Raw genomic sequence first — 27,200 nt, 5'->3', positions numbered from 1 at the left:
TTATTGCCTTTGCTCTTTAAATAAGCCTTGAATGTTCCCTACATCAGAAGAAAGACATCTGCTAAGAGCCCACAAAGCTCTGGGCACCTGGACCAGCAGGCTTGGTCTCAGGCCTCAGCCTTGGAGCATTTGTGCTGTGGCTCCTGTGAACACAGCCCGTTTTTTCGAAGCCATTCTTGGAGTCTGCCCCAGACACTACCCTTGCCATTTGCCTATTTAAATTCTCCAGGACCAAGGTTTTTTTCCCTGCTTTTTCTGAAAATCATCTTCCGTATACCTCTACTCTGGCTCTTTCCTTTATTCCTGAACAGACAGACTTCTAGCACAAAACATCCACTGGCCTTAGAGAAGGATGCGCTCCTGCCTTGAGGGCCCGGCTGGGCCCAGTCGTTCCTCTCAGAGCCCCTGGGGTTCCTTTTTTCTTGCTCTGGCAGCTGAGTTTTCCGCAACTCCCCCGGAGGCCTTTAGTGTGAGAACCAGCTCCGGCACTCATTCAAAGGCAGGTCATTTAACTCAGAGCCTCAGTGTCCTCATTTGTGAAATGAGGACACCGGTAGTCATTTCTCAGGGGCGGGCCCGGTGTGAGGTTACAGGAAGATGGCTGTGTGTGAGGGGCTTTGCCAGAGTAAACCCTCAGGAGATGCGAGAATGCCCTTTGTTCCCAAAAGGAGGAATCGTTTTCGAGTAAATGTGGTCCTATGTTAAAGTGAACCCCTCAAAGGCCACACTTGTTCTTTATAAGCATAAACAGAATCTCCCGGGGGGCTTTGTGAGCTGATGTGCAGCGCTAATGGTAGCTATGTTGGAAGAAGGGCTCGGGGGACACCAGGAAGGTATCCTCCCCACATGGCTCCCCACAATCTGTGAGGCAGGAACCTTCTCAAGGCTGGGGGGGATGGGGGGGATCAGACTCTGGGAGGAGGGACGTAGTCCTAGAAACCACAACAATGGGAGATGGTGTCCAGAGCCCCGTTCAGCAGCCCTGACTGCTCACCAGTTAACAAAACTAGTTGAGGAAGAGAAGTTTCCTTGAGCCTGGAACCCTTCCCAACCCCCTGGGGCTTCGAGAGACTCTAAACTCTTCTGTGAAGGCTGGGCTTCTTCCCTGCAGGACCTCTTCTCCCCCACTCTCCCCACTGGGTGGCTGCCTCTCTGCCCTAGATAGCACCTCCAGCCCTTCTGTCTTTCTCCCAGCTCTTCTCTGCTTTGCTCAGATTTGTTTCCTGCAAAAAGAGCCACTGAGGACAGGGGGCAGGTGGCGAGGTAGAGTTGGAGCTGACAGGCCAGCAGAGGAGAGAGGGGTGGAACCTGTCACCCTCAGTGAGGCTGTCTGGTCCCAGCAGGGAAAGAAGATTTAGTTCAACCACCTTCCTAAATCTGGGGGAGAGCAGTGTAACAGACTTATAGTGCACAGCTTTGAAAACTGTTCTGCTCTGCTAAGACTTGACTGTGGTCATCAGACGCAGATGTTGGTGGGGTGAGGGATTGGCCGGCGGGGAGATGAGAGGAGGAGGTAGAAGGATGCCTCATGCCGATCTCCAACTATGGGCAACCTGCAATCTCTTCTGTTTTGGCATATGGACTTACACAGATGTTGGTTATGTTTCTCTGGGCCCGACTCACCAAGACCGTCTGAGCTCACGTGCACCTACTCTTGTGTATACTCACTGCGTGTACACACACCCTCTCCCCCATCTTTGATGGCTCATGGCTGTAAGGACAAATGTGAGCAAACATGAGCGAAAGCAGGAAGGAGACAACAGAAGGAGGAAAGAGGCCAGTGGAGGCAGTGTCTAGGGCAGAGGTAAAAAGACAGAGTTATCACATAGGGAGAGTGAGGGAGGGGTCACGGACAGGCCCAATGTACCACGGACAGCCAAGAAAACAGCTAGATCTTCTGTGGGGTCTGTACACCTGTCACTTACATATCTCAAGGCCATTTGGAGACAAACACCCCAAATGAGACATTTGCAGGATGGGAACCTTGCCAAACTTAGTTTTGTATAGTTTGCAGGATCTAACTCCATTTTACAAGAGAAAGGGCCTCTAAAGTCAAATAAATTCCGGGAAATATTAGGCTAAACAAAGCTATAAAGGTTTATTTACTGGAGGACTTGGGGCAGGTGGGGGGGGGGGTGTTGTTTGTTAATGTGCCTTGAACTGTCCCAGATTGGCATAGTGGTAAGCCTACTTGACCACAGAAGCCCCTTTTTCAGAAGCACCAATTAGGGCCAGTTTAGGAAACGCTAATGTAAAATGTAGTCTCTGTAAGGAGTTGCATTCAAAGGACAAGAACCTTTGTCCTTAGAAGGAGAGACAGACACCCTTTCCCAAAGGGTGACTTCTAAACTAACTTTCAGAACCGTACCATCCCCAACTGGGAACTGCTTGTTTCAGAAGGTGACTGGGAGCCATAGATGGTTCTGTATCTCATTCTGGGATGTTGGGAGGAGTGAACCTGTGAAAAGCACTTATGCAGTCCCTGGGTAACAGGGAAGGTTCTCAACTAAGTTTTACTAATAGTGTTAATTTGTACACCACTATTGTTATTGTAGATACCATGAGGGGTTCGTAGGGGACACGTGCTTAGAATCCAGGGCAAGAGCACCTACTTCCCAAGCCTTGGATTTTTACTAGGGAGGTGCTGACAGCCCCTGGGTGCGAAGTGGTGGGTTTCTGCGAGTGGGACTGGATTTAGGCAAGTGTCTGCCACGAGCCTGGCTGGGGGCAACCTTGCCCAGGACCGGGAGGGGGGCCGAGGGCCGTGAGGACTGTCAGACTGTCAGCCCCTGCCCTCCCCGCGGCCAAGGGGCCCTCGCGAGGGGGGGGGGGGGGCGGCTGGAAACGGCGGTGGAGAGGTTTTCTCCGGGGTGCCCCCCTCCCTCCCCCTCGCACTCCTCTCTCTCCCCAGGCCGGCACTCTGTGCCCTCCCGCTGCCAGGCCCCCTCCTGTCAGGGAGGACAGTGTCCAATAAACTCCTCCACCCGCAGGTGTGTCCGCCCTCCCACCGAAGGAGAGGGCTGAGGTGCCGGGGCCGGCCGGGGTGGGGGGCGAGGGCGCCCAGGAAAGTGGCGCCGCCCAAAGCCGCGGTGGAGCTGGGGAGGCCCTGCCGGGCGGCGCCGGTCAGCGAGGCCTGGAGCCCCGGACACGCCCACCCCGGGAGGGGCCGCGCGCTCGCGGGCTGTGGGGGGCGTGAGGCCGGGCCGGGGCGGGGCCCCGAGGGGGGGAGGAGCCTCGAGGCCCCCCCCCTCCTGCCCGAGGCGCGGCGGGAGCGCAGGGTGGGGCCGCCGCCCGCCCCGCCCCGCCCCCGGGCCCCGCCCTTCTCCCCACCCACCCCTCCCCGCCGGGGCGGCCCCGTGGAAACCCAGGCCCTCGTCCCTCGTGTCTCGCCAGGCTTCGTGAGCTTCGACAACCCGGCCAGCGCGCAGACCGCCATCCAGGCCATGAACGGCTTCCAGATCGGCATGAAGAGGCTCAAGGTGCAGCTGAAGCGGCCCAAAGACGCCAATCGCCCATACTGAGCGCCGGCGGGAGCGTCCCCCGGGGGAGACCAGGACTCGCACAGGTAACCGGGGGCGGCCGGGGCGCGGGGACGGGGGGGTGGGGGGTTGAGGAAGGGACACCGGACGGACCCGCCGCCTCCTCTGGCCTTCTTGAGCTGAACCTTCACTTGCCTTGGACCCGCTGCGCCCAGCTCGACCTGCTCCTCACCGGGTGCCTAGGGGACAGGCCTAGAGCTGTGGTCGTACCGGCAGAAATGGGCATGGCCATCCCCCTGTTGCAGAGCCAAGAGAAGCAGGAGTGAGGGAACCTTGCTGAGAAGGTGGGGTGAGCCCTGGGCCTGTACACCCAGGTCTACATAGTAATCCTGTTTGCCGGAAAACCCTGGGGTGAGCCTGTGGCAAGCTCGGGGACTGGGAAACTTTGGTGGGGGGAACTGTCCACATCTCCTGGGGCCTTCTCCTAGACTCCCTGGTTCTCCCCTCCCCATCTGTCCTATCTTGAGGGCTGGTGGACTTTAGACAGGTGACTCCCTCACCCCTCCAATTCTAGAGCTCAGTCAGTCTGGGGCAGAAGCTGAGGAGGGTGATGGCACAGCACTGGGCCAGCTACCCTGCCTGCTTTAAAGAGGCCATGACAAGTGGACAGTCATCACTTTTCCCTACTCAGTCTTGGTTCTGCCTTGCAGCTGGAGAAAAAGTTGCCCACTCCTCTTCCAGGCCACTTGTTCCCCTGGGTGAAGCAGCTTCCTGGGGAAAGGAGGGAGGGGGGAGATGTACCAGGCCCTCCTTCAACCTGGTATCCCACATTGCTGTGCGCTCCTGTAGGCCCAGCTCACCCACAAGCCAAAGGCAAGCCTCCAAGCTCCTCTGCCCTGCACTCCATCAACAGTACTGTGCACCAGTCCCACTTAGGAACTTGGGACTCAGCACTGAATAAGACTGGCAAGAACCTTTGTCCTTAGAAGGGGAGACAGACAATAAACAATGACATGTGACCAAAGAGTAAATTATGTAGTGTGTCAGAATTGTTGGTTATAGTTAAATCAGGGAGTTAGGGTAGGCCTTGTTGAGAAAGTGACATTCGAGAAAAGACTTCAAGAAGGTGAGGCAGGGAGCCATGCCAGCTTCTGGAGGAGTGAGTCCTTCATCTGAAGGAACAGCCAGTGCAAAGCCTCCAAGGGGAGGGCAGGGTGGTGCATTTGAGAACTGCAGAACAAGGTGGCTGGAGGGGAGCCAGCTTGGGGGCATGGTGGGAGTAGAGATCTGAGAGGAGAGGTGAGGAGGACCACCTGTGTTGGACTTATATAGACCATTGTAGGGACCGTGGCCACTCCTCTGAAACGGGGGAGAAGGTGGTGGGGAACCGTTGGAGAGCTCTGAGTAGAAGAGTGGCATTGACCCACTTGCATTTCAGCGTGATCACTGGTTGCTGTGTCGATACATAGTAGGACCCCAAGCAGAAGTTTAGTGCACAGACCACTCAGTCCAGGGCGACAGCAGTCGATGCGGTAGGAGGGGTTTGCGTTCTTGATGTTCTTGGAAGGCAGAGCCAAGGATGCTGGTGTGACAGAAGGAGTCGAGGATGACACCCAGCTTTTGGCTGGAGCGACTAAAAGAGCAGAGTTGCCGTGACCCAAGATGAAGAGGGGTTGGGGGAAAGACCAGGCACATGAGAGTTAGACATTCAAGTGGAGGTTCAGAGCCTGGAGTTTGGGAGGGAGAGTCCCAGTTTCCCCATCTCCCCCCTCAAACCCTACCACCGCCAGCAGCCATCTTCCACCCACCTGGAAGCAGCAGGACTCACCTCTCAGAGGGGATGCTTGAGCCTCTACTCTCTGCAAGGCTGGAAAAGCAAAACCCGCCTCTCTTGCCTCCTGAGTTCCCACCCCCTGCCCGTCTTTGGCTTCCATGAAGATGTGTTCTCACATATGCATTCCGAGTGGGGTACCTTCTCGGGCCGGGCACCGGGCTTGGTGCTGGGACGCAAAGGTGAACGGGTCACCATCCTGCCTGCACGAGCTTCTGGCTCTGCAAGCACAGACCGCAGGAAGCAGCTTGCAGGTGGGTGTACTTCCATAGGAGTGGGGACCGTTCAGTGAAAGCAGCCCTTTCTGGGCAGAGAGCAGGTTTCCTTAACGTAAGCTTAGCTCTGCCACTGAGGCATGACCTCTTGGCTTCCGTTTCTGCATTAATGAAACCAAGGTATTGAAGGCATCAGAGGAGGGGCTGTGCTCCAGGGCCATGCCCTGAGATTCTGAGGGGCCCCTGTTGGGTGTATTCTGTGGCTCCCGTGAAGGCGGCCGGTCTGAGCCTTCTAGACCTAGATGCCAAGCCAGGATAGAAACTGTAGGTCAGAGAAATCCGCAGAGGAGGAGGTAAGTAAGGCACATTTGTTGTTTGGCACAGAAGATAGGAAGTGGTCCACAAGGTAGAACCAGCCAGCAGTCATAGCTGGAGTGAGGGCTTGAGAGGTGTGGTTTAGAAAGCAGACGGGTTCTTCCACCAGGGAAAGTGAAGGCCAGACAGATGAGAACCCAGACTTCACGCGGTGCTTACCGCGCACGGGGCACAGTTCCTGCAGGTGACAAGTCTAAGGTGTAATGGTAAAGCTGTGACTGCCTTTAACGTGGGTAGTGTTATCATCCCATTTTAAAGACAGAACACATCCCATCCCATTTTAAAGACACGTCCCATTTTAAAGACAGAAGTCACTTGGCCATCAGCTACTGAGTGGTAGAGCCACGATTTGAAGCCGTGGCCCAGTTACAGAGGCTGTGCTCGTAATGCCTTTAAGTAAGGAGAGTGATAACTTCCCCACTGTTATCCTAGTCCCAGCCCTCCCAGCCCAGAGTCTTGTCCTGAAGACATCTCACGTCTCTGGGCTCCTCCCTACTAAGCAGTCTTCCAAAAAACTATGACCTAACGTAACTCCCACAAATAACGCTGACTTTTAATCCATTTAGACAGCATTTTAACAAAAGGGGATTTCAGGCTTCCCAACCTAAGACTGCTTGAGGCTGTAACAGAAGGAGGCGCTAAGACCAGGTGTGGGATGAGGGGACTTCAGTGAGAAGTGGAGGAACTAACATGCAAAAGGTGCTAAAATACTCAGGATTTTACTGACCAGTAAAGGGTGTTTGTAAATGATGAGTCCTAGGTGCTCAGAAGGGCAGGGCTGACCTGAGCAGTGGCGGAGGGACAAGCCATAGCTAGGAGCAAAGGGGTGATGGGGAGGAGGGGATCTCAGGGCCTGGCTGGCCACCCGCAGTGGCAGTGATGAAGGCAACGTCATGGTGTCACAGCGTGGGGGCCAGGGCCTGGTCAGAACAGAAGTGTGGTGGGTCCAGGGGAGGAGAGGGACCCTGGGCAGGGCAGCTGGAGGGAGCGTAGTTGGGTATAGGTTCCATAAGGGGAGGCCCAGGTAGGCTGGGGTGGGGTTGGGTCACATTGGTTCTCTGCATCCTGCTGTCTCCCAAGGGTGTGATTCCCCCACCTGCTTCTGGCTTCCCAGCTGCCCCTGCCCCTCTGGCTGCTTGGGCTCATTATCTTGTACCAAGGTGGGAGGTTCTCCAAGAAATCTTTACTAGGAAACTAAGAGGAAGGAAGCAGAGGCAGGAAGACTGGGCAGAAATGCAAACACGCCAGGTCCACAGCCAGTGAGCAGCACCCAAGTCCCTTGTCCTGCCACAGAGGTCAGTAGCATGCGCTGGGCCCCAAGCTGAGGGCAGGTTTGCAGACCCCTAACTCTGTGCTTCCGTGGCCGGAGGACACTGCACAGCATGTCTGATCTCAGTGGGAGTCCTCTCTCTTCCGGGCCCTGGGCTGTGGCTCCGAGTGTGCTTTCGCACGGTGTCTGCTCTGAGCTGTGCAGGTTTGGGTGCTCTGGGCCTGACCTGCACAGGGCTGGGCCGTGGCTTTGGGCCTTGGCCTTCTCTGACTGGATCCCAGCTGTGTTTAGAACCTGGCATCTGAATTGGCTTAGCTGACCAGGTCAGCTAATTTCCTGTCCCAGGTCATGAGTTGGAGCTCCCCAGGCCTGATTCAAGCTCCCTCACTGGTCAGTGACCCTGCTGCCACCTCTGGAACTGTACTTTGTGAGGATCTTTGAGAGGGTGGCCAAGAAGGGGTCACCCCTGCAGGCAGAGGCCCGGCTGCTCCCCAGTGAAGAGAGTAGCCAGCTAGTCAGCCGTGCACCGGCAGAGCCCTGGGGAGGTTCCTTAGGGATTGAATGAGTGTGACAGTGTGTTTGTGTTTGGGGGCCAAGCATGTGTGTGTGTGAGGGGCAAGAGTGTGCACAAGGAGTTCCCCACATTGGGCTTTGAGGAGGTGCTGTGTGATAGGCTTGGATCCTCAAGACCCAGGGCGGCACAGGCACCAAAGGGCAGCTAGGGGCAGACTTGGGGCAGGCAAAGGAGCAAGTTCAGTGGGGAGGAATGGGCACCCTTGAAAGGCTCAGGGCGGGGGGCGGGGGCTGGGGAAAGGAGGGGAGTTCCGCAGGGGGGTCCCTTATTTGCAGTTGCCAGAGCTGACACCTGGTGGCACTGCCCTCCTCGGTTCTTAGGCCTCCTCTCCCACCCAAAGGGATCAGCCCATTCATTGGATATCCTGGGTGGGTCTAAGGGTTTTCTTTGGGGAAGGGCTGGAGATGTGGCATGTCAGGACTTCTGGGCCATGCGATGGGCCCCGGTCTCAGTGAGGGAGATCTGCTGTTGGAAGAACAAGAGCCCAGCTTGGATGGGCAGGCAGGCAGGGGGCGTGGAGGGAGAGCTTCTTGATGAAGGCAGAGCTGGAGGCTGGGTCACCCCTCAGCTACTTGGTAGCTTATCCACAGTGACATTTCAGGTCCCAGGCTTCCCTCCCACACTCCCTGAAGAAAGACACAAAGCTTAGAGTGGAAGTCTGCTCTGTGCAGAAGCCCGGTGGATTGAGAGCCCTGCAGATAAGCCGGATGCGGAGGCTTTGGCACAGGCCTGAGTGCCGCAGGGGAGCAGGGGCTGGGGAGCAAGCTCAAAGGTAACCATGAGGAGGGGGTAGGGCTGGGGACCCCCAAATCCCCAGGTTGGGGCAAAGGACCGTGAAGTGGTGAGGAGTGCAGAAGATAACTCAAAGTGGAAACATTTGATGATGCCTGACAGAGAAGGGGACTCAGCCTCAACCACTTGGGGCTCCGCCAGTAAAGAAGGCAGGTAAGGGCCTGTGAGATGGGCCAGTCTAGAAAGATACACATGCAGGGGTGTAGGGAATGGAGGAGGAGGAGGTGGAGTAAGGGAGGTCAGCAGAGCAGGAGTGACAGCAGCAGAGACTGGAGACCTACAGCCAGAGCACCTCCCTCTCTGGTGGACTGTCCTTTTCTGTGTTACCCACCCTGCAGGATGCTCTATAGTCTTCCATTTAGCCCTGTCACGGGTCAGCACTGTGGGCCTTCTTAAGGCTTCACAGGCCGGGAAGCAGCTTCACTTTGGCCACGTGGGCCACCTTGGGAGCAAGGCAAAGGGTACGAAGTGATCGTGAAATGAAGTCAGCGATGCCGAGGCGTGTTTATAGAATTCCGGTAACATTGATGTGATTTACTCTCCATCTCAAAACTGAACATGTTCGTTTTCTGAAGGTTCTGAGAAAAGAGGGTTGAGGCAGAACGGAAGAGGAGAGAGGACCATAGCACCACACAGTGGGTGCTCCTGCTGTGGAGACGCCCTTCTCTAGGAATGGTGGCCAAGGCGGGACCAAAGGGGCGGGAGGGCCGAGTTGCTGTCGGTGTGGACAGTACTGCAGCAGCAAAGTGCTCCGTGGATGGACCCTTCGGATACAAGTCACCCTAGCCAGCCTCTGATCTACCCTGCAATTCAGGGCCACCCTGACAGGCTCCCCCTGCTGGTCCACAGGCTGACGCCACAGAAGGCTGGGGTGGGGTGAGGAGAGAGTGACCGCCCCCCCCCACCGGGGAGAGAGAACCGTGGATGATACAAAGCAGAGAGTGTGCTCCCCGATCTGCTTGCTGGCCACGGTGGCTTGAGGGGCTGTTTTCTTTTTTCCTAGCCCTCTTGCCAAACTGCCCACGCCCCTCCTCCTCTTCCCAACGCATGATGGATGCCCTTAGTGGCCCTGTGTGAGGTTCTGCTACTGTTCACAGTGGATCACGTGTCTGCATAAACAACCGTGTGTGTGTACGTGTGTGTGCGTGTGTGTGTGTGTGTGTTGATGTGCCCATGTCCTTTGTCTGCCGGCTTCCTCCATTCTTTGAGTTCGTTTCAGTTCTCTTATGATTTGACTGCTGTTCTCTCATCCGAGCTTTTAGATTGATGCTGTGGTCTGGTGCTGTATAAATATTTTTCCTTTTGATTTTGTTTTAACTTTTCCTTGCCCTTCTTCACCCTCGACCCAACTGTCCCTGCCCTTCCACACTCCCCAACCCCACCCAACCTGCCCCCACCTCTTCCCTCCCCCTTGCCCACACTCTCTTGTCCTCTCTTTCTTTCTCTCTCTCTCTCTCTACATATATAAATATATATATAAATCTTTTCTTCTTTTGTCATTCAATCAAATTCCAACAACCCAACCAGGGCCAGTCAAATCCACCACAGTCTCGCGCTGAGCTAGGAATAAAGTTCACGTAATCACATGAGAGTGGAGAAAACAGTCCCCCATCCGTAAGTTCAAATCAACTCAAAGTTCACAGTGTGACATGATGGCGTCATGTAACAAGGCTAAGAATCGGTTGCATGACAATTGCCGTCAAGTTTCGTGGAGGTGCTGTGATTGGAGCGTTTTTCTTGGATGTTGTATCAGTTGATGATTGGCCAGTCATGATCACACGTGCATTTTCTTGACTTTTGTGCTGCCACAATCTTTTTTGCTGTGCTCATTTTTGTTTTGTTCTTGGTGCTTGCAGTGGTTTTACTTTCTGTTGTTTGGTTTTTCTTGTTCAGCGTTTTTTATGCTTCTCTAGATGTCACATAGAGAAAAAAACAAAACAAAAGAACAAAAAAATAGTAAAAATAAAGATGAATTCCTGAATTATCGAACATGGGATCATTTAACTGTGCAAACCATTATTTTTTTTTCTTAAAATTAAGGAAAACATCTTAAAAATATCTATGCGTGGTTGATTTACTTGCACTTGAAAATATTGTGATTTTATTTTTTTCTAGAAATTTGGGGGCCTTTTTCAATTGACATTTTCCTAGGTCTGGTCTTTTTCCAGTTAGGCTATTTTAAATCTCACTTCAAAAGGAAAAACAAAAACAAAAAACAAAAACAAAATCTCTACTGTTACAGAATGATTTAAAAAAAAAAAAATTCTAAACCAAAAACTAGAGTACAAAGCCAGAGGCCTCTGAGAGAGAGCCTGGTAACAATTGTAAGGTTTGTATTGTAGCCACTTCTGCTAAATTAAATGTGGGGAGGGGAGGTGGGGGACCGGGGGTTGGGGGGGGGCTTTTTGGTTGGTTTGGAAAAAACAGTACCGACAAAAGCAAAATGCACCTTTTTGTTTACAACTGAAAAAGGGTCCTTGACAAGTGTTTTTTAATTTTATTATTATTTTATTTGGTGTTGTAATTGTTTAGACTGCTGTGTACGGTTTGCTGTTTGTTGAATCAACAGTGTGAAAAACCTGCCAGCATGGATTGATATACGCATGACGTTGTCCCCTCAGCTGGGGGCTTTGCAGTTCTAACTCTCTTGATGTAACCAGTCACCCCCATGTATAAGTGAAAGCTGCTTGCTATACTGGAGATGAGTCTCATTTGTTAATTCACAATGATTAAGCATTCTCCTTCTGATTCTAGTCAGATCATGATTTTTTTTTCTTAAAAGCAAAACAAAACATCAAAAAAACTCACCACTCAAAAAATCGAGAACTGAGTTAATTTGTTTAAGCTTGATGATGAAATCCGTTCTAACTTTTTTAGGTTCTCCCATCCGCTCCCTTGAAGTTCCGAATTTCCTCTAAATTCCCTGGCATGTATGAGAAAAATATTATGTGTGTGTGTGTGTGTGTATGTGTGTATCTATGCATATACATACACACATATCCATGTATATCCACATATGTGCAGGTGAATATATTCTACACATATATCCAGATATACATATATATACATAGCCTCGCAAATAGTTTCTGATCCTGGGAAAGAAGCTGTTGGCTGGAAACTGGGCAAAGGTTCAGCGAAATTCATGTCACGGATGTCTTGCTTCTTTTCCTCGAGCAGGGGAGGAATGGGCTGGGCTGCTAGATTTTTTTGCTATCTTGTTTGCTAGGCTTCTGTATACATATTGTATCTGGGCTAGATCCCTCAGACATCGGTTTAATTGTGAATTCATATCCCACAGTCCCAAATTTTTCCTTTAGACCTAGCCATCCCCCCATTCCAGAACTCTAAAGGAACCCAAATCGAGACCCCTCTCCCAGCAACCAAACCTCAGCTACAACCATCGCCACTAGACCTCCAGTGGTTTCTTACTCTGAATAGAAGAGTCGATTTCTTTTCTATGTATCATGATCATGACTAATTCTCATATTGGTCTCTCCCCTCCCTCCCGCCATCCCCCAAAGCTCCCACCCTAACCCCTGAGGCAGGGTCCTTTTTGGTGTTTGGATGCATTTTGTCTTTCCTCTCTTGACTTAATCAGCCCTGATTTTCTTCATTTTAGGGCAGGATGCTGAACGGGCTACATTAAAAAACAAACCTCTCTCTATATATATTTATAAATGAGAACTGTTGGATGACACCTTTGACATATCAGCCAATATCAATCAAGCTGAAGACTCCAGACACTCTCTGTGACTGTAACATTTCTTCAAGGAAAGTATAGCGTCTGTGGAGTTCAGAGGGCACGTGTTTGGGGGAAAAATATATATGACACAAAGAAGAAGATGATGAAGAAAAATGAGAAAAAAAAAAAAACACAAAAAAGGCAACTTTAAAACAAAATAACTTGAGACCAGATGGGGAGGCTGAAAGGCTGGGAAGAGGGAAGAGACGCTGCTTACCGATCCCCGGGGCTTTTCCAGCCCATGGGCACCTGAGGCAGGCTGGGGCAAGCGGTGTGGTGGGGCCTGGTCCCCAGGGGGCGGCGGGGAGGCCGCCGCTGAGCATCTCTATCTGTCATTCCTTTAGCTATTTAGGGACCAAAGGACCAAACTTTTTATTGCAGCTGTGTAGCTCTATGCCCAATAGAGGGGGATGGAGGAAAACCTCCTTCCTGCCTCATGGCTGTTCTTGAAACAGCTTAGAGCGATTCTATGAAAAATGTAATAAAAAAAAAAAAAAAAAAAAAAAAAAACAAAAACAAAAAAAAAGGAAAAATAATGCTTCAATGCTTTTAAAACAGCAAGGTAATAGTTCTTTGATACTTTGAGAGGCGCTTTGATTACCCTCGTTCAAGTCTATGACACTTTCCTATGGTTTTCTGTATTATATGTCTGGATGGAGCTGTTAAGATGAACAAAATGGTGGATATTTGGGGAAAGCAACAAAAATATTAAAACTCATTAACTGTGAAGTGTGAGAAAACAAGGAGGGGACAAAAGGGACTTACAAGGCAAGATAATTGTTGTGAAAAGTCTGTAAATGCTTCTAACTCTTCCCCCTCTTAAAATCATAATAGTTGTACAGAATTTTAAAAAGGAGAAGTTTAAAATACCTATATAATAGAAGAAAAATTAGAGGAAAGCAAAAAATAAAAAAAAAATAAAAAAGGAAAAAAAAAACCTATAGAAGTTAGCGTTACTGCTAAAATCCCAGATGTTGTAGGACTGTACTTTTGTAGAGTTTAGACTGAGCATCGATCCCTTCTCCCCGCGAGTGCTGTCGGACGCCGTGGACCCCGAGGGCCAGGCCGGACTCGCCCAGACCTGCGGGCTCCTGGCCGCGCACCGCCGGTGGGGGCCGCGCCATCGCGGGAAAGCCGCCGCCCCGCCCTCGCCTGCTTCGCTCGGGAGCTGCGCGCGCTCGCCTGCTCTCCGCAAGCCCTCGACACCTGCCGCTTCACTCGCCTTCCATGCTTGCTCCAGAGACTTTCCGGGCAAGGGAGACCTGGGAAATTCATCTTAAAACAACTAAACAACACACACACACACAAAAACCTTAAACAAGAGAGAGAAAAATAAACAATCTTTGAAGAATTTCTGAAACTGTTTACAAGGAATTTTGAAAAACAGGGATGTTTAAATGATGCCGGCTCTGTTTTTCTGTAAATAAATTTGCATATTTTGTAGGACTTTTAATTGTAATGATAGAGAAAAAAAACAAGGAAAACTATTTAATGAAAGCACGATATTTATCTTTGGTAAATGACTTTAGAGCAGTTAAAAAAGACATTGCTTAAAAAACTCAGAATCAGAAAAAACACTGAATTATTTAAGAACACATATATTTTAAAGTATAACATATTTATTATAATTTATTTGCACCGTTGGGAAGACTTGCTTTGGCATTCTGCCTTGATACCCTCCTCTCATTGATGTCCGGGTCATCTGGAGGCCAGGAGGCTCATGGACCTACCATTTTCCCCTTTTTTTGCTTTAGAAGAACAAATGTCTGGTTCCTCTTAGGCCTCCTGCCCTTCCTTTCTTTCTGTCTATTTTGTTAGTTAATTATTATTTTTTAAATTTTCTTTTTCTTTCTCTTGGCTCCTCCTTTTAGGATGTCCAGATGTTGTAAAAAAAAAAAAAAAAAAAAACAGCCGCAGTTCAGTACAACTGCTCTTTTCACACTCAACTCCCTAAAACTCCTTGTAACCTTCTGTAACTATTGGATGACGCTTTCTCCAGCTTAGCCCTAAATAAAGCACAGTTTAAAAGAAAAAATCAAAACGAGACTCTTCGATGGTCTGTGCTTCTCGGAATCTGGCCAGCTGTGTCTTGAAACCCCAAGGCTGACCCACTGGAAGTAGCCTGGTCCTGCTCCCCATGGAGTCTGTGTGCTCTCCTGGCCCACGGTTGGAGTCCTTTCTGGGAGGCAATGGGGGCAATAAAAGGAGGCCCTGTTGCACACTATGAAACATCTCTCAACTGGTGGGGTGTCTCTGGAAGTCTCCATTGCAGCCCCATTCTTTTGGTTCCTGGGCAGGAAAGGCCACAGTGCCCAGACACAACAAAGTCCCTCTTTCCTCCCTGACAAGAGGAAACAGGCCACCTGACCTGAGCTTGGGGGGGGGGGGGGGGGTGGAGAGTGTGAAGCACTGTGAGGAGTTTGGGAAGGAGGCAGTGGAGGCAGGGACCACAGTAAAGGAAGGATGAGGACACAGTCCTAAACTTCCCAGCAAGCATTTTCTCTTGGTCCTGCACCTTCCACTGTGTTGACAGTTTGCATAGATGGAGAAAACTGAGTTCTGGAGGACGCCCTCAGAGTCACGGTTCTGGTGGAAGGGGGTGTAGAGGGAGGAGCTTCCTGGAGTGCTCCCACCTCTCTCCCTTGAGAGAGGTGTCTGAACCCTGAAAGCCAGAGGAGGGTTGAGAAGAAATGTGTGTGTTGAGGGCGGGGGGGGGGGGGGTTGGGGTGGGGTTTCCAAAGGAAGAAGGATGGGAACCAGGACTTGGGGTGGAGAGGTGGCAAGGAGGGAGCAGGTCTTTCTGAGGTGAGAGCTCAGAAAGAGGCACGTCAGCCACAAGCCTTCATCAGGCTGTGTCCTGGGACAGAACTTCTCTAGCCTGTCTCACTACCCTCGGTCCTGCAGCCTGCTCTGGGAATGGGCAGAGTCCACCGAGCTTCTCCATCTCTTTCCACCTGAGGGGGCAGGCAAGCCTCCCGGCTTCGGTGCCTGGCCCGGGGAAGAAGGCAGGAGCGCTGGGAGACAAGAGTCCTTGTCGGTCTGTCTGTGCCCTCCTGTGGGAGAGTGGGGAATGGCTTCAGCCCTCAGATGTCTTCTCTGAAGTGAGTTGATAGCAGAGATCAGAGCCCCAGCTCCAGAGTCACACCTGGACCCCGTGTTCCATCCTCTGTTCCCAAGGCCAAGGGCCAAGTCCCCGTTTCTCACACGAGCTTGTGAAATGTTCGCCTGAATGTATCAGGAAATGGGGCAGGCCTGCAAGCCTTGACTTAACTGTGGAGATGGCTCCAAGATGAGACCCTCAGTGTTCCCTAAACTAACCCCACTTTCCCTGCCCACCAGGCTACGAGGACGGGTGATGGATGGGCTGCTTGGCCCATTCTGGGGAGCTTGTGGGGAGCTGGACTCCTTGAAAGAATTCATGGCAAGGGGGATGAGTCACGTCACACCGGGTGTTGTGCTACCCTGTGAGGACCGGGAAGGTGTTTCCTAAGGAATTCTCTGGGCTTTTGTGCCTCAGACTATTCGAAACCATGCTTTCTGTTGGACATTCGCAGCCAAAAGCCAGTGAGTCTGTCAGAGGATGACGGCCTTCACACCACTTCCCCCTGCCTCTCTCGGACCCCAGAGGGCCTCACTGGCCTCCCCTCCCCCCTGACTGCCCTTCTCTCGGGCATAGCTTTCCCCCAACCTCCACTGCTGAGGCTCAGGGACAGTGGGGGCCCTGGGAGCTGCCCCTAGGGAGCTGGGCTGTGAAGGGGGTTGGCCAGTTTTGCTCTGTTCCAGGTATGGTTGACTGAGAGAAGAGACAAAAACACAGGGCTCAGATGTGAATATGCCAGTTCTAGAAAATAATCCTCTACTTAAAACCACACACCAAGTGACTAATGAATGCATAGAATATTTGAGAGAGAATACAGTTTATTAACCTCTGGGGGAAAGTCGCAGATTCTTTGAAATCTTGCCGAAAACTATCAGGTCACTTTGCCCACAATTACAGGGAGTTCAGAGTCCATCCCACATCATTTCCTGGCTAAGAACCCCTGTTTTGCAGTGTTATTTAAGAAAACCCAAGACACAAATCTCATTAATTTCTGCCTGTATCCTATGGCTTATATTCCTCTGCTAGCATTCTACCTGCAGTTTGTGATCTCTTCTTAGCTCCTCCAGTTAAGACTTCTGCTGGGGCGCCTGGGTGGCTCAGTCAGTTAAGCGTCTGACTCTTGCGCTTGGCTCCGGTCATGATCTTACGGTTTGTGGGATTGAGCCCTGAGTCACGCTCTGCGCTGACAGCAAGGAGCCCGCTTGAGGTTCTCTCTCTCCCTCTCTTTCTCTGCCCCTCCCTCCACCTCTTTCTCTCTCAAAATAAATAAATAAATAAATAAATGAAAGACTTTTTGCTTGTTATCACCATTTTGTTATTTCAGGCATAATGAAAAGTAGAGGTATTTGCATAAAGAACCTCCATGTACCACCTGGCTTTAACATACATCAACTAATGAATTATTTTGAAGCAAATCCCGGATATCAAGTCATTTCATCGGTAGATATCTTGGCTTGCCCTCAACCTTTCTGAGGCAGCACTGATGTCTAGAGGCCGGCCGTGGCCTGTGGGACGGCCGCATCCTTGCTGCAGCTGTTGGGGGAACCCGTGGCCTCCCCCAGCCTTACCCAAGGGTAGGTGCTGGCTCCTGGTTAGACTCCCCAGGCCCCCCTCCAGCCCCTGTTCCTGGTGACTTTCTAAAGCCTTCAGCTCTTCATCCACTCTTTGTGCTCACTTTTCTCTTCTCTCCCTTCCCCCTTTCTTTCTCTGTGAGGCTAATATGAAAAGAATATGTTTACTGAGAACTCGTAGTTAATAGCTCCCGTCTCCTTCTGGGTTTTTATAAAGATCTGACATTTTTCCTATTCTGAGCTGGATCCCACGCACTCCCGTACACCGAGTACAGTGAGACACAGACACAGCAGAGCTTCCCCACCCACACGAGTGCCTCCGGGTCCTCCTTCCACCTGCCTTCCAAGCTCTGCTGTCGCCGGGCCGGGTGACTCTATGCTCCCTCTGGCATGAGGTCTGCTGGGCCAGTGTTGGAATTATACCCGGTTGAAACCAAAGGAGCATTCTCCACAAGGGTAAGGCAGTTATGGGACATCTGGGCAGTGAGCTCAGGAACCCAGCCCTGCCCAAGGTGACATACCAGACTTCGCTGTGAATACCATCTGTCTATCTCACAAAATGGAATCCACCCCCGTGCAAAAATTATTAGCGGCCATTGACATCGCACCTTCGTAGACCATTCGTTGCTGGCAGTTGGGCTTTCAGTCACTGTTGATTCACTGCCTGCAAGAACGAACGAGGGAAGGAAGGAAGGGAGGAAGGGGGGGGGGGGAGGAAAGCACAGACTTCAGACAACTGAAGGCATGTTCCAAAGTGGTGGGTGTCCTGGAAATGCTTTTTAAGTAATAATAGCACATTTGGAATGAGTGTGTAGCCAACACTCCCTTCCCCTCAGATGAGTGTTTGCAAGTATAGGCTTTTTACTTGAGACTTCCCTCTGTCTGCCCCTCTGTCTGTTTCTCTAAGCTGCCCTCCCTTCTCCCTGCGAGTCCTCCCTTTGGTTACCTGCCTTCTCTGCCATCCCCTCAGCGTCAGCCCCAGCACCCCAGGCCCTTCCTTATCACCCCATCTCCTCTTCCCTCATGCTAGCCTAACTCCTCATCCCTTCGGGAGCTCCCAACACCCCCCTCTGGGCTTGCACCCTTTGTGGGGGTCCACACAAGATTTGCCCAGACCAGGAGGAGGCTTAGAGACCTGTGTATCAAGGTGAAGAAGGCATGGGCTTTGACGTCTGACCAGATGCAAATCCCAGTTCACTCAAATATCTTCCGTGTCACTTTGGAAAAGTCACCTAACCTCTCTGAGCCTCAATCTCCTTCTCTCTAAACTGGGGATAATACTACCACCACCACCACTCACAAGAGTTGTGAGGAGTGAATGGGACACAGCCATGCACAGCTACATCCTACCCCAAGGAGTCTGAGTTATAAATTCTTCTACAGCACACTACAGATACTCAGAATGAGTAGTTCAGGCTCCAGTCCTCTTCTTCCCTTTCTGTAGCTCCATTCCATTGACAATTCGTGTCTCAACTGAGGCCAGCTTGAACTTGACATCAGACCACCGTAAGCCATCTTCTCATGGTCCAGTCAGCCCTGCAACACTCCCAGAGAATTGCTGTCATGCTGAGGGCACACACCTCTGTCTCTCGCTGTTCACACTCTTCCAGGGACCCCAATTAGCTGCTGCTCCTATGCCCCTTCCTTTCTTTGCCCTTTCTCCCAGGAGCGCTCCTGGCGCCACTGTGGCTGTTATTGTCTACAGCCGATCTCCTCTGGGTTCGTATGGCCTCAGGCTGCATGTTAATTTGGTCTTTGCATTTTTTAAATGTTACCTGGTTTTTTTTTTTTTTTTTTTGGAAAGTTAACAAAATTCAAAAAGTATGAAGAAGTATACCGTGAAAAGCCTTCCCACCCCTGAATCCAGCCACCCCTTCCGGCCAGTGTGATCAGTTGTTTCTGTTACCCTGTTTAAATGTGTACACGTGGGTACATGTACTTTGGTATAAGGGACTCAGCCATGGTCCCCATTTTCAGTGGGGACATCCAGAGCCAAGCAGTGATGGGCCCGGGCTCCAGCAGCTGGCCTGTGGGATTCCCAGCAGGCCCAGGGCTGCTCAGGACCCCCACTGGTTGGGAAGAGGTCACCCTCATCAGTTGGGCTCTTTGAGCCATGGCTGTAGCTACCACTTATGGGTGCTGCTCTGAGCCAGCCCCTGTGTGGAGTTAATTAGAATCTCCCATAATTCTCTGAGGTGAGTGTTTTTGTCCCTATTTTACAGATGAGGAAACAGGCTCAGCGAGGGGCGGTCCCTTGCCCAGATGACCCAGAGTCAGGGTTCAAGCCCAGGGCCGTCCGTCTGCGATGCTCTTAATCTCTGCATCCCGCCTCCCGGGGCTGTGAATCCTCCTCACAGCCACTTCCTCCAACGCTTGTGTCCTGCCTCCCACCTCCCTGCTTCTTCTTGAGGTTTTCTCAACAACCCAATTTCACCTTTAGGAAATGGCGTCATCTATGTTGACTCAGGTACCAGTCCTTTCCTTTCCTCCCCTCCTTCATCAGCGGGGCTGGAGCTGGGGTTCTTAGAGATGAATGAATGAGTGACACATTACTGAGCGTGTTGCTAATGAATCCATAGTTCTCCCTGCCTAGGAACACTTGCTGGTGGTGGGGACAGAGGGGGAGCCTGGAGGGAGATAGAAAACCCAAAGACCCAGTTAGCTTTTATTCTTAACAAGGAGAGGAAATTCATAAATGGAATATTTATTAATAGTTGATGTAGCCACTTGAGGTTCAAAACCTTTTGAGTTCGTGACAGCTTTGTTTACCCCAGTACACTGAACTCTGCAGAAAACTATAAACAAACTTACAAGATCGATGCAAACTGGTTCTCCACCACTCAAAATCAAGGGGGAAAATGTAACCATTTCTGAGGGCCCCGTACTCCACTAATTGAGGTATGAGGATTCTTCTGGTTTCCAGAGTCTCCACGTGAATCACAGTAAGAGGCTTGGGGAAGGTAAGTAACTTGCCCAAAATGCCACTGCAAGAAAGTAATGGGGCCCAGAATAAAAATCAGCTGCACTCATTCCCCCATATGAGGTTCCCTGACAAAGACAACTGTGGAATAGTGTGGTGCAGGGCTTGGGGCGACCCTGAGGATGGAAGGCAAGGGGCCAAGTCTAGGGAGGAGACACTTGGGCTGGGCGCTGGAGGGTGAGCCCCAAGGGAGGGGCCCATGGGCAGACATTCTGAAGAACTGTCAGATGTCTTAGGTAGGCGGGGAATATGCTGGGGAAGATGCAGGGCCTTGTTTAAAAATAACCTCCCCCCACCACTGATGACCCAGACACTGTCCTGGCTACTTCACTGATGCCATCCCAGTTGTCTTCCCGATAACCCTGGACCCGGTTTTACAGAGGAGCTTCAGCTGTGTACTGAAAGTCACCGGTACGGCAGAGCTGGGGTGTGAGCCCTGGTCCCCTGCTGGCAGATTCTGTGCTTGTAATCGCTGTATTACTTTGGAAGAGGCTACCCATTCCAGGCACTTGCATCACGACTCTTCACTCAGAAGCCTCTTCGCTGACTGTATTCCCAAGGCTCACACAGACACACAACCTAGCCACGGGAAGGGTGGAAGCAGGATTGTCCTGGAAAGGCTTCAGGCCTCTGCCTCAGTTTCCTCCTCTGCAGAAGTGAGCCGGTGCCTGGGTCTCAAGGATTTGGTCCAGCTCTCTGCTAAGTGTTGGGAAGGGCCCTGGAGAAGAGAGAGGGCAGAGGAGGGAGGCTGTGAAAGCCCTCAGCCTACCTCTTGAGATAAGAGCTACCCGAATGAGAGAAAAGAACAGTGTTTTCCCCGCCACTTTATCCTGCTCTCCACTCTGGGAGGAAGTTGAAGCAAGTCTTGACACTTGCCGCCTCATCCTGAGCGCTGGGCAACCTTAAGATGCCTCTGGGCTCAAGGTATTCCCTTTAATCAAGAACTACTTGAGGTATTAGGGCCTTTGGCATTGCACGCAAGGTCTGGCACATAGAAGGAGCTCGACAATGGTTGCCAAATGAATGAGAAGCAGAGTGGTGTAGGGAGGATGCCTCCCATGCACCCCTTCTGAAGCAGCCCAGGCCTGGCACACTCCCAGCAAGGCCCCTCGGCTCCATCTTGCCCCAGCTCTGCACAGGGATTAGAAGATAGCCCGATGGTTCTGGTCTTCTCATTACTGGGAGCTGGGGGGATGATAGGCATTTGGGAAAAGTTCTTGTTGGGGCCCTCACAGATGTCTTATGGACACAGATTCTCATGTTGTTCCAGGTTTCTGACCATTCACATTCTCTCTGCCCTTGGTTCAGGGTTCATTGCTCCAGGGGGCTCTAGATCAGGCTGAGCACCTCTTCTGTGACCTCCTGTTGACCTCCGAGTGGGGACCACGTCACCGGGCCCTGTTCCCACGCTGTTCTGTGCTGCTCTGTGTATGTGGCTCCCTCCCTAGCTGAAGTCCCTGATGAAGAGAAATGAGCTGTCTCCTTTTCCAATCTCTTGTCTAGTACTGGGCTGGTCAAAGAGGGTAGTCAGAACCCAGCAGAAGACTAGGATTTAAATGGAATGTGCCGAATCATCAGAGGATGCTGAAACTCGTGGGTAAAAGGTAGAAGGGAAACAATATCTACATAGTCTCAAAGTACCCCCCCCCTTCCCAGACTAATACGTTACAAAGGAAAGGTTAATAACTGTACAGTTGTACCTTAACCGTGTGATTAACATTAATATGCCCTGGAATGAAGGAAATAGCTGTCATGGGCCTCCTGGTATGATGTGCTGAAAAGGACACAACATTACCTACTTCTGCTGAAAACGCGTCACCCGAATTTAATCATACGAAAACATCAGACAAACCCAAATTGGGGAACATTTTATAAAACAAATGGGTTGTAGGGATGCCTGGGGGCTCGGTCGGTTAAGTGGCTAACTCTTGATTTCGGCTCAGGTCATGATCTCACCGTTCACGAGTTCGAGCCCCGAGTTGGGCTCTGCGCTGACAGGGTGGAGGCTGCTTGGGATTCTCTCTCCACCTCTCTCTGCCCCTACCCTGCTTGCAATTTCTCTCAAAAATAAATAAATAAGCTTAAAAAAAAACCAAACAAGTGGATCGTACTCATCTTAGAGAGACACAATAGCTAAATGCAACGTATGATTCTGAGCCAGCATTGTTTTTCCTTTGTTAAAAAGATATTTAAGGAAAGGAAACTTAGAAAGTTAATAAGGAAATCTGGCAACGTGTCGATTAAGGTCTGTAGATTAGATAACGGCACTGTGTTAATGTTAACTTCCCGATTTTGATCACTGTACTGTGGTTATGTAAGAGAATGTCCTTGTTTTTAGGAAATACATGCCAAACTATTAGAGAGGATTATGTGTGCAACTTACTCTCAAATACTTCAGGAAAAAGGTAATAATAGATGTGTTTATTTACGTGTGGGAAAGAGTGAATGATGAAGCAAATGAGTTACCATGTTAACACTTGGGGAATATGGGTGAAGGGTATACAGGAATTCTTTGCGGTATTTCCAAAACTTCTCTGTAAGTCTGACTTCAAAATAAAATGGAAAAAAAAAAAAAAAAAAAAAAAACAGGTGGCCAGTTTGGAATTAGCTGGGTCAGCCTGAAGACAGCTGTCAGCCACTTGGACCGGGCATTGGAGGGGCCAATTTCCCTCTTTCTTCCCTACTAAGGAGGGATCTGGGAGCCCCAGCTGGGGAGGTGACAGGCAGCAGGGAAGCAGCGATAGTTGGAACCTATGTGGGTGTCTTTCCACTGGACCCCACCACTCCTCCGACTTTGAACACCAGGCCTAGCATTCAACACTGTCCGCGTGAGCTTACTTTGGGGGGCTCTGTCTCCATGCCTTTGACACACTGCTCCTCCTCTGCCTGGGACATCCTCCTGTCCTTGCCCTCGCCCAGCAAAAGTGCCCTATCTCTGGGAAGATCCTGATGGAGGTCTCCCTCCCAGGGGCTGTTGTTCTGGCCTCGGGGAGCTCTTAACTGCAGCTCGAAGGAGCGCCTGTGTGCTGCTGGTGGTCAGAACCGATGTCGTTGGACTTTGCCTAGTGCATAGTGGACGATCACAAAAGGCCTCAGAGCTTACTGAAGACCAGTGTGTCCTGAACTTTGGGGATCTGATGAAAGGTACGAACCCTCTGGTCCAGGTGAGCATCCAGGTGAGGAGAAAGGTGGGAGACAGGTGAGGAGAGGGCCGTGTGCAGGGCCACTCTCCACGCGGGACTGAAGGTTTTGGAAGACCAGGGGGATTTTCCTTTCGGAGACCGCCCACTCCGGCACCTCCCCCTGCATAGGGTGGGACGGAAGCCCCGGGGCCCCTACCCATTTCTCTGCTCTTTTCCTAAGCTCAGCTGGGAGATTTGGGGGTCGCAGCCCTAGCTGGCCCTCCCCTGCTGGGGCTGCACCTGCTTCTCCTCCCAGCAGGTGCGCGGCAAGCAGAGAGGCAGGGAGAAGTTCTGCCTGGGGTCACTGCTCCCGACACCCTTCTCACACTCATTGTTACTCAACCTTTTCCCCTCCATCGCAGTAAATCTCCTTCTCTTATTCTCCACGTTGATATAGTAAGTTGTGTCATTTTGAGAAGAAATACATAATAGTATATTAGAGGAATCATGGATCTCCTCATTCATGCTTAGAAAAAATTTATTACAATGTAAGAAAGTCTGAATAGCATGAATTTATTATAATGATTTAACACTTCTGCACTTGAGTTAAAAATGCCTCTCCATAAATAACTGTCCCTGGAAAACATAGCAAATTTACACAGTTTACCATTTCCCAATGTTATATAAATCCAACAAGCTTAAATCACCTCCAGCTGGGAGGAGGACACTGAAAGCCAGGGCTGGGGGGGGTTCATGGTGTCTTGGCTGGCAGCGACAAGAGGCAGGACAGCTGGCCTTCCCTTCCTCCAGCCCCTCGTCTCAGCACAGGGGAAGAGAAGGACAAAGAGCAGGGATACCAGGGCTTATAACTGCAGCACAGGTGAAGGACCGTGGGCCTTGGACATCCTGGTGGCGGTCAGGCCGGGGCTGTTGTCTGTGCGGTGGTGCCAGTGAGGTGCGGGCCAAGGCCGCCCAGCTATGGACCGCAGAGGAAGGGGAGGGAGGGGCCGGCGCCCATGCCTTGTGCAGATCTCAGATGGGACGGGCCCTGGTCTTCCGGCCGAACGCCTCTTGTCTCCCGCACCCCAACACTGCTCTTTGTTCCTGGGACTTCTGGTCCCTACATTCCAGGGAGCCCCCTCTGCCTCCACTGAACACCCTGCCTCAGCCTCCTTGCATGGGCATCTTTGCCGAATCATTCTAGTTTTCCTCTGGGCTACTTTTCCCGGGCTAGGTCAGCGTTCGAGGCACCAACTCATAGGGTAGGAATTACCACCCCCTTTTTATAAATGATTTTATAAATTACTGTATTTGAGGCTTAGAAAGTATAATTGATAAAGTTTAACTTTATTTTATTTGAAAGAGAGGCAGCTAGCGAGTGCAAGTGGGGGAGAGAGGCAGAAGGAGAGAGAGAGAATTCTAAGCAGGCTCCACGCTCACCACGGAGTCCCTACGCGGGGCTCAATCCCATGACCCTGGGATCATGACCTGAGCCGATATGAAGAGTCAGATGCTCAATGGACTGAGCCATCCACGTGCCTCTGTAAGGTTTAACTTTATAATAAAGTTTAAATTTATAAAGTATAACTTGTCTAAATGTGTACATCTCACAAGTGGTAGGGCTGAGTTGATTCCAAGGTCAATATTTGTCGTCTTTGGACACTCAGCATGCTAATAGGGAGACAAACAGTACACAAGACAATACAGCACAGTTTGAGGTGGGATAGGACAGAAGGTTCTCTGGAGCATTAGCAGAAGCAGAGAGTCTATAAGGATGCCCGGAGGGATCAGGAGAATATGGAAGCGGTGACAGCTGAGCTAGGTCTGGGAAAGTCATCCGTGAGACAGAGATGTGGAAAAGCCACACAGATGGCAAAGAGCAGCGTCTTTGGGAGGTGGCCAATAGCTGTGAGTTGGAAAGGTGAATAGAGCAGAGAGAGGAGGGAGGTGAGGTGGATGAGGGAGGTGGGGTCAGATGCTGAGTCCTGGTAGGTCACTCTAAAGTGCATGCTCCTTGCCCTGTAAGCATCGTGGAGTCCTTTGGGTTTTTAAACAGGAAAAGTTGTTAAGTCTTAGATTTATTTGGAGAGAAAATGTGAGTCAGTGTGGGAATAGAGAGGGAGCAATAGAATGTCCCCAGACCCCTCAGTACAGCCCTCTCTTTCTCCCTGTGAGAGAGGTGCAAGCAGCCTGGAGTATTCAGGGTACTGAACTTTGGAGGCACACATCTGTTTAATTTCTTCCTTCTCTCCTTCCCTCCCTTCCACCCTTGCACCTACCTATCCATCTAACTGATAATGATGAGAGTCTGTAACGTGCCAGGAATCATGCTCCTTTCTTGGGACTGAGTGATGGCTAAGACCAGCATCTTATTCTGGCCACCATGGGGCCTACCATCTAAAGGAGGGAACAGATAAACAGGCAGTCCTAGCACAGTAAGTGTTGTGATAGAGGATATACAGAGAGCTAAGAAAGCTCATGAGAAGCTCGCGAGAAGGATATCACGCTGCCTTCAGTAACTATGGAAGTTCACAGTGGTTGGAGCACAGAAGTCAAGAGAAAGAAACAGCAGGGAAACGAAGGGGCCAAACCATGAAGAGCCTCGTGCATTAATGCTCACAAGGCCACGCTCCCTCTTAAGCGCAATAGGAAATGAAGTACTGGAACTTTCCAACGCTTTAACCAGGGCGTGACATGGCAAGATGACCCTGGCTGCTTCACGGAGAAAAGTTAACAGGTAACCCTTAGGAGTGCTTATTTACCTGTGCTGAGCGCTCGACATGCTCGCTGCACCTTCACGACAATTCCGAGGTAGCCTCTGTCACGATCCCCATTTAAAGATAAGAGCGAGGCAAAGAGGGTTAAGTCACTCTTTCAAGGATGAGTCCAGGCCATCTAGCAGGGAGCCCAACACAGAGACTGTTGTCCTAGAGACGTGTCAGCAGAGAGGGCGGAGGGGGCAGATTGAGGAGTAGGAGGAGGACTCGTTACTACTCGGGTTTGACCGGAAGACAGAGGGGGGAGAAGGGAGTAATGGCCCTCCCACCCCCAGATTCTGAGTTGGAATTCTATTCTTTACTGGGCGATGGCCTCAGTTAGGGTCGGTCAGGCCTCATGTTCGTTATCGGTGCACAAGATAACATGCTGAACACTTAGGCACGCGTACATGTTTCCCTGTCCTCGTTCCACGAAGAATTAAAGGTGGCTTACAAGAGACACTTATATACTAAAATGGTTTTGTATTTTTATTATTTTTTTAAAGTTTATTTATTTTTAGAGAGAGAGCGAGCGAGCGGGGGAGAAGCACAGAGAGAATCCCAAGCAGGCTCCGCCCCGTCGGCGTGGAGCCTGACTTGGAGCTTGAACTCCCGAACTGTGAGATCATGACCTGAGTCGAAATCAGGAGTCGGATGCTTAACCGACTGAGCCACCCAAGCGCCCCCCCGAAATGATTTTTTAAAAGTACAAATATCAGAAGCATTGAACAAGATGGCGCACAGGGCTCGGAGCTGGTTGAGTGAGGACTGTGGTCTTGCCACCTCCTCCTCTGAGGGATACCTGCAGTCCCCTTGATCAGGGGGAGGTGCCAGATTGACCTGGGGAAAAAGGGGCAGGATAGAGTCTCTGGCTGTTAATTGGACCCACGAGTCTGATCTCAAAACTGGGCATTTCAGGCACACAAGCCCTCCCCAGCATCTCTTAGCACCTAAAGCCACCTAGACAGGACCATTTTTCCTGTGTCTGAGTGCTGTGATAGTCCTTCCTTGCTGAACAATTTGGGTGACAGGCACGTGGAAGGGACTCAGGGGGGCACGTAAATTGAAACTTCCTTTCCAGCAACCACACAGCCTAGAGGAGACTTGGGGTCCACGTGATGGGAGTGGGTTGGAGTCAACCAGGAAAACCTAACAGTTTGTGGCAAACCGTTTCCTCTCTCTGAGCTGACCCACGCTCCTGATGTTTAACACATACTGAGGAAAACAACATTTTGATAGCTTGTGGTGCTGCTCTTGCTTCCAAGCTACGCCTCACAGATCTGAGGAGGGGTGTCGAAGGGATGATTCGATACCACAACCACATGAGGAGAATAGCCATGGAGATAACTGATTAACTTAAAATCTCTCACGTATATGAACAGTTGCCCACATT

At 51.0% G+C, this 27,200-nt stretch overlaps 1 protein-coding gene and 1 long non-coding RNA gene across 15 annotated transcripts in view; one reads left to right on the top strand and one right to left on the bottom strand.

Annotated features, from left to right (window-relative positions):
- The window catches only part of CELF4 (CUGBP Elav-like family member 4), a 296,796-nt gene extending 284,126 nt beyond the window's left edge, over positions 1–12,670 (top strand). For 9 of the 14 annotated variants that reach the window (XM_042909700.1, XM_042909699.1, XM_042909696.1 and 6 more), the window contains 3 exons: positions 2,912–2,990; positions 3,394–3,565; positions 12,156–12,670. In XM_042909700.1, the coding sequence (XP_042765634.1) occupies positions 2,912–2,990; positions 3,394–3,565; positions 12,156–12,182 (278 nt within the window). In that variant the 3' untranslated portion in view covers positions 12,183–12,670. Of the gene's footprint in view, positions 1–2,911; positions 2,991–3,393; positions 3,566–10,063; positions 10,339–12,155 lie in introns of those variants that run through there. The other 5 variants (XM_042909698.1, XM_042909694.1, XM_042909690.1 and 2 more) reach the window with 2 other exon arrangements.
- A 6,967-nt stretch (positions 12,671–19,637) lies between these two features.
- Positions 19,638–26,307, bottom strand: LOC122203494. The gene is made up of 2 exons (XR_006195207.1): positions 25,814–26,307; positions 19,638–20,647 (listed from the first exon to the last, which is right to left on the bottom strand). It is a non-coding gene; the product is annotated as an uncharacterized LOC122203494 (long non-coding RNA).
- Between the last annotated feature and the right edge of the window lie 893 nt (positions 26,308–27,200).

The sequence above is a fragment of the Panthera leo genome, chromosome D3 (assembly GCF_018350215.1).
Source record: "Panthera leo isolate Ple1 chromosome D3, P.leo_Ple1_pat1.1, whole genome shotgun sequence".
NCBI classification, from domain to species: domain Eukaryota; kingdom Metazoa; phylum Chordata; class Mammalia; order Carnivora; family Felidae; genus Panthera; species Panthera leo.
Note: the sequence above shows the minus strand (reverse complement) of the source record. Positions and strands in the feature narration are given on the sequence as shown.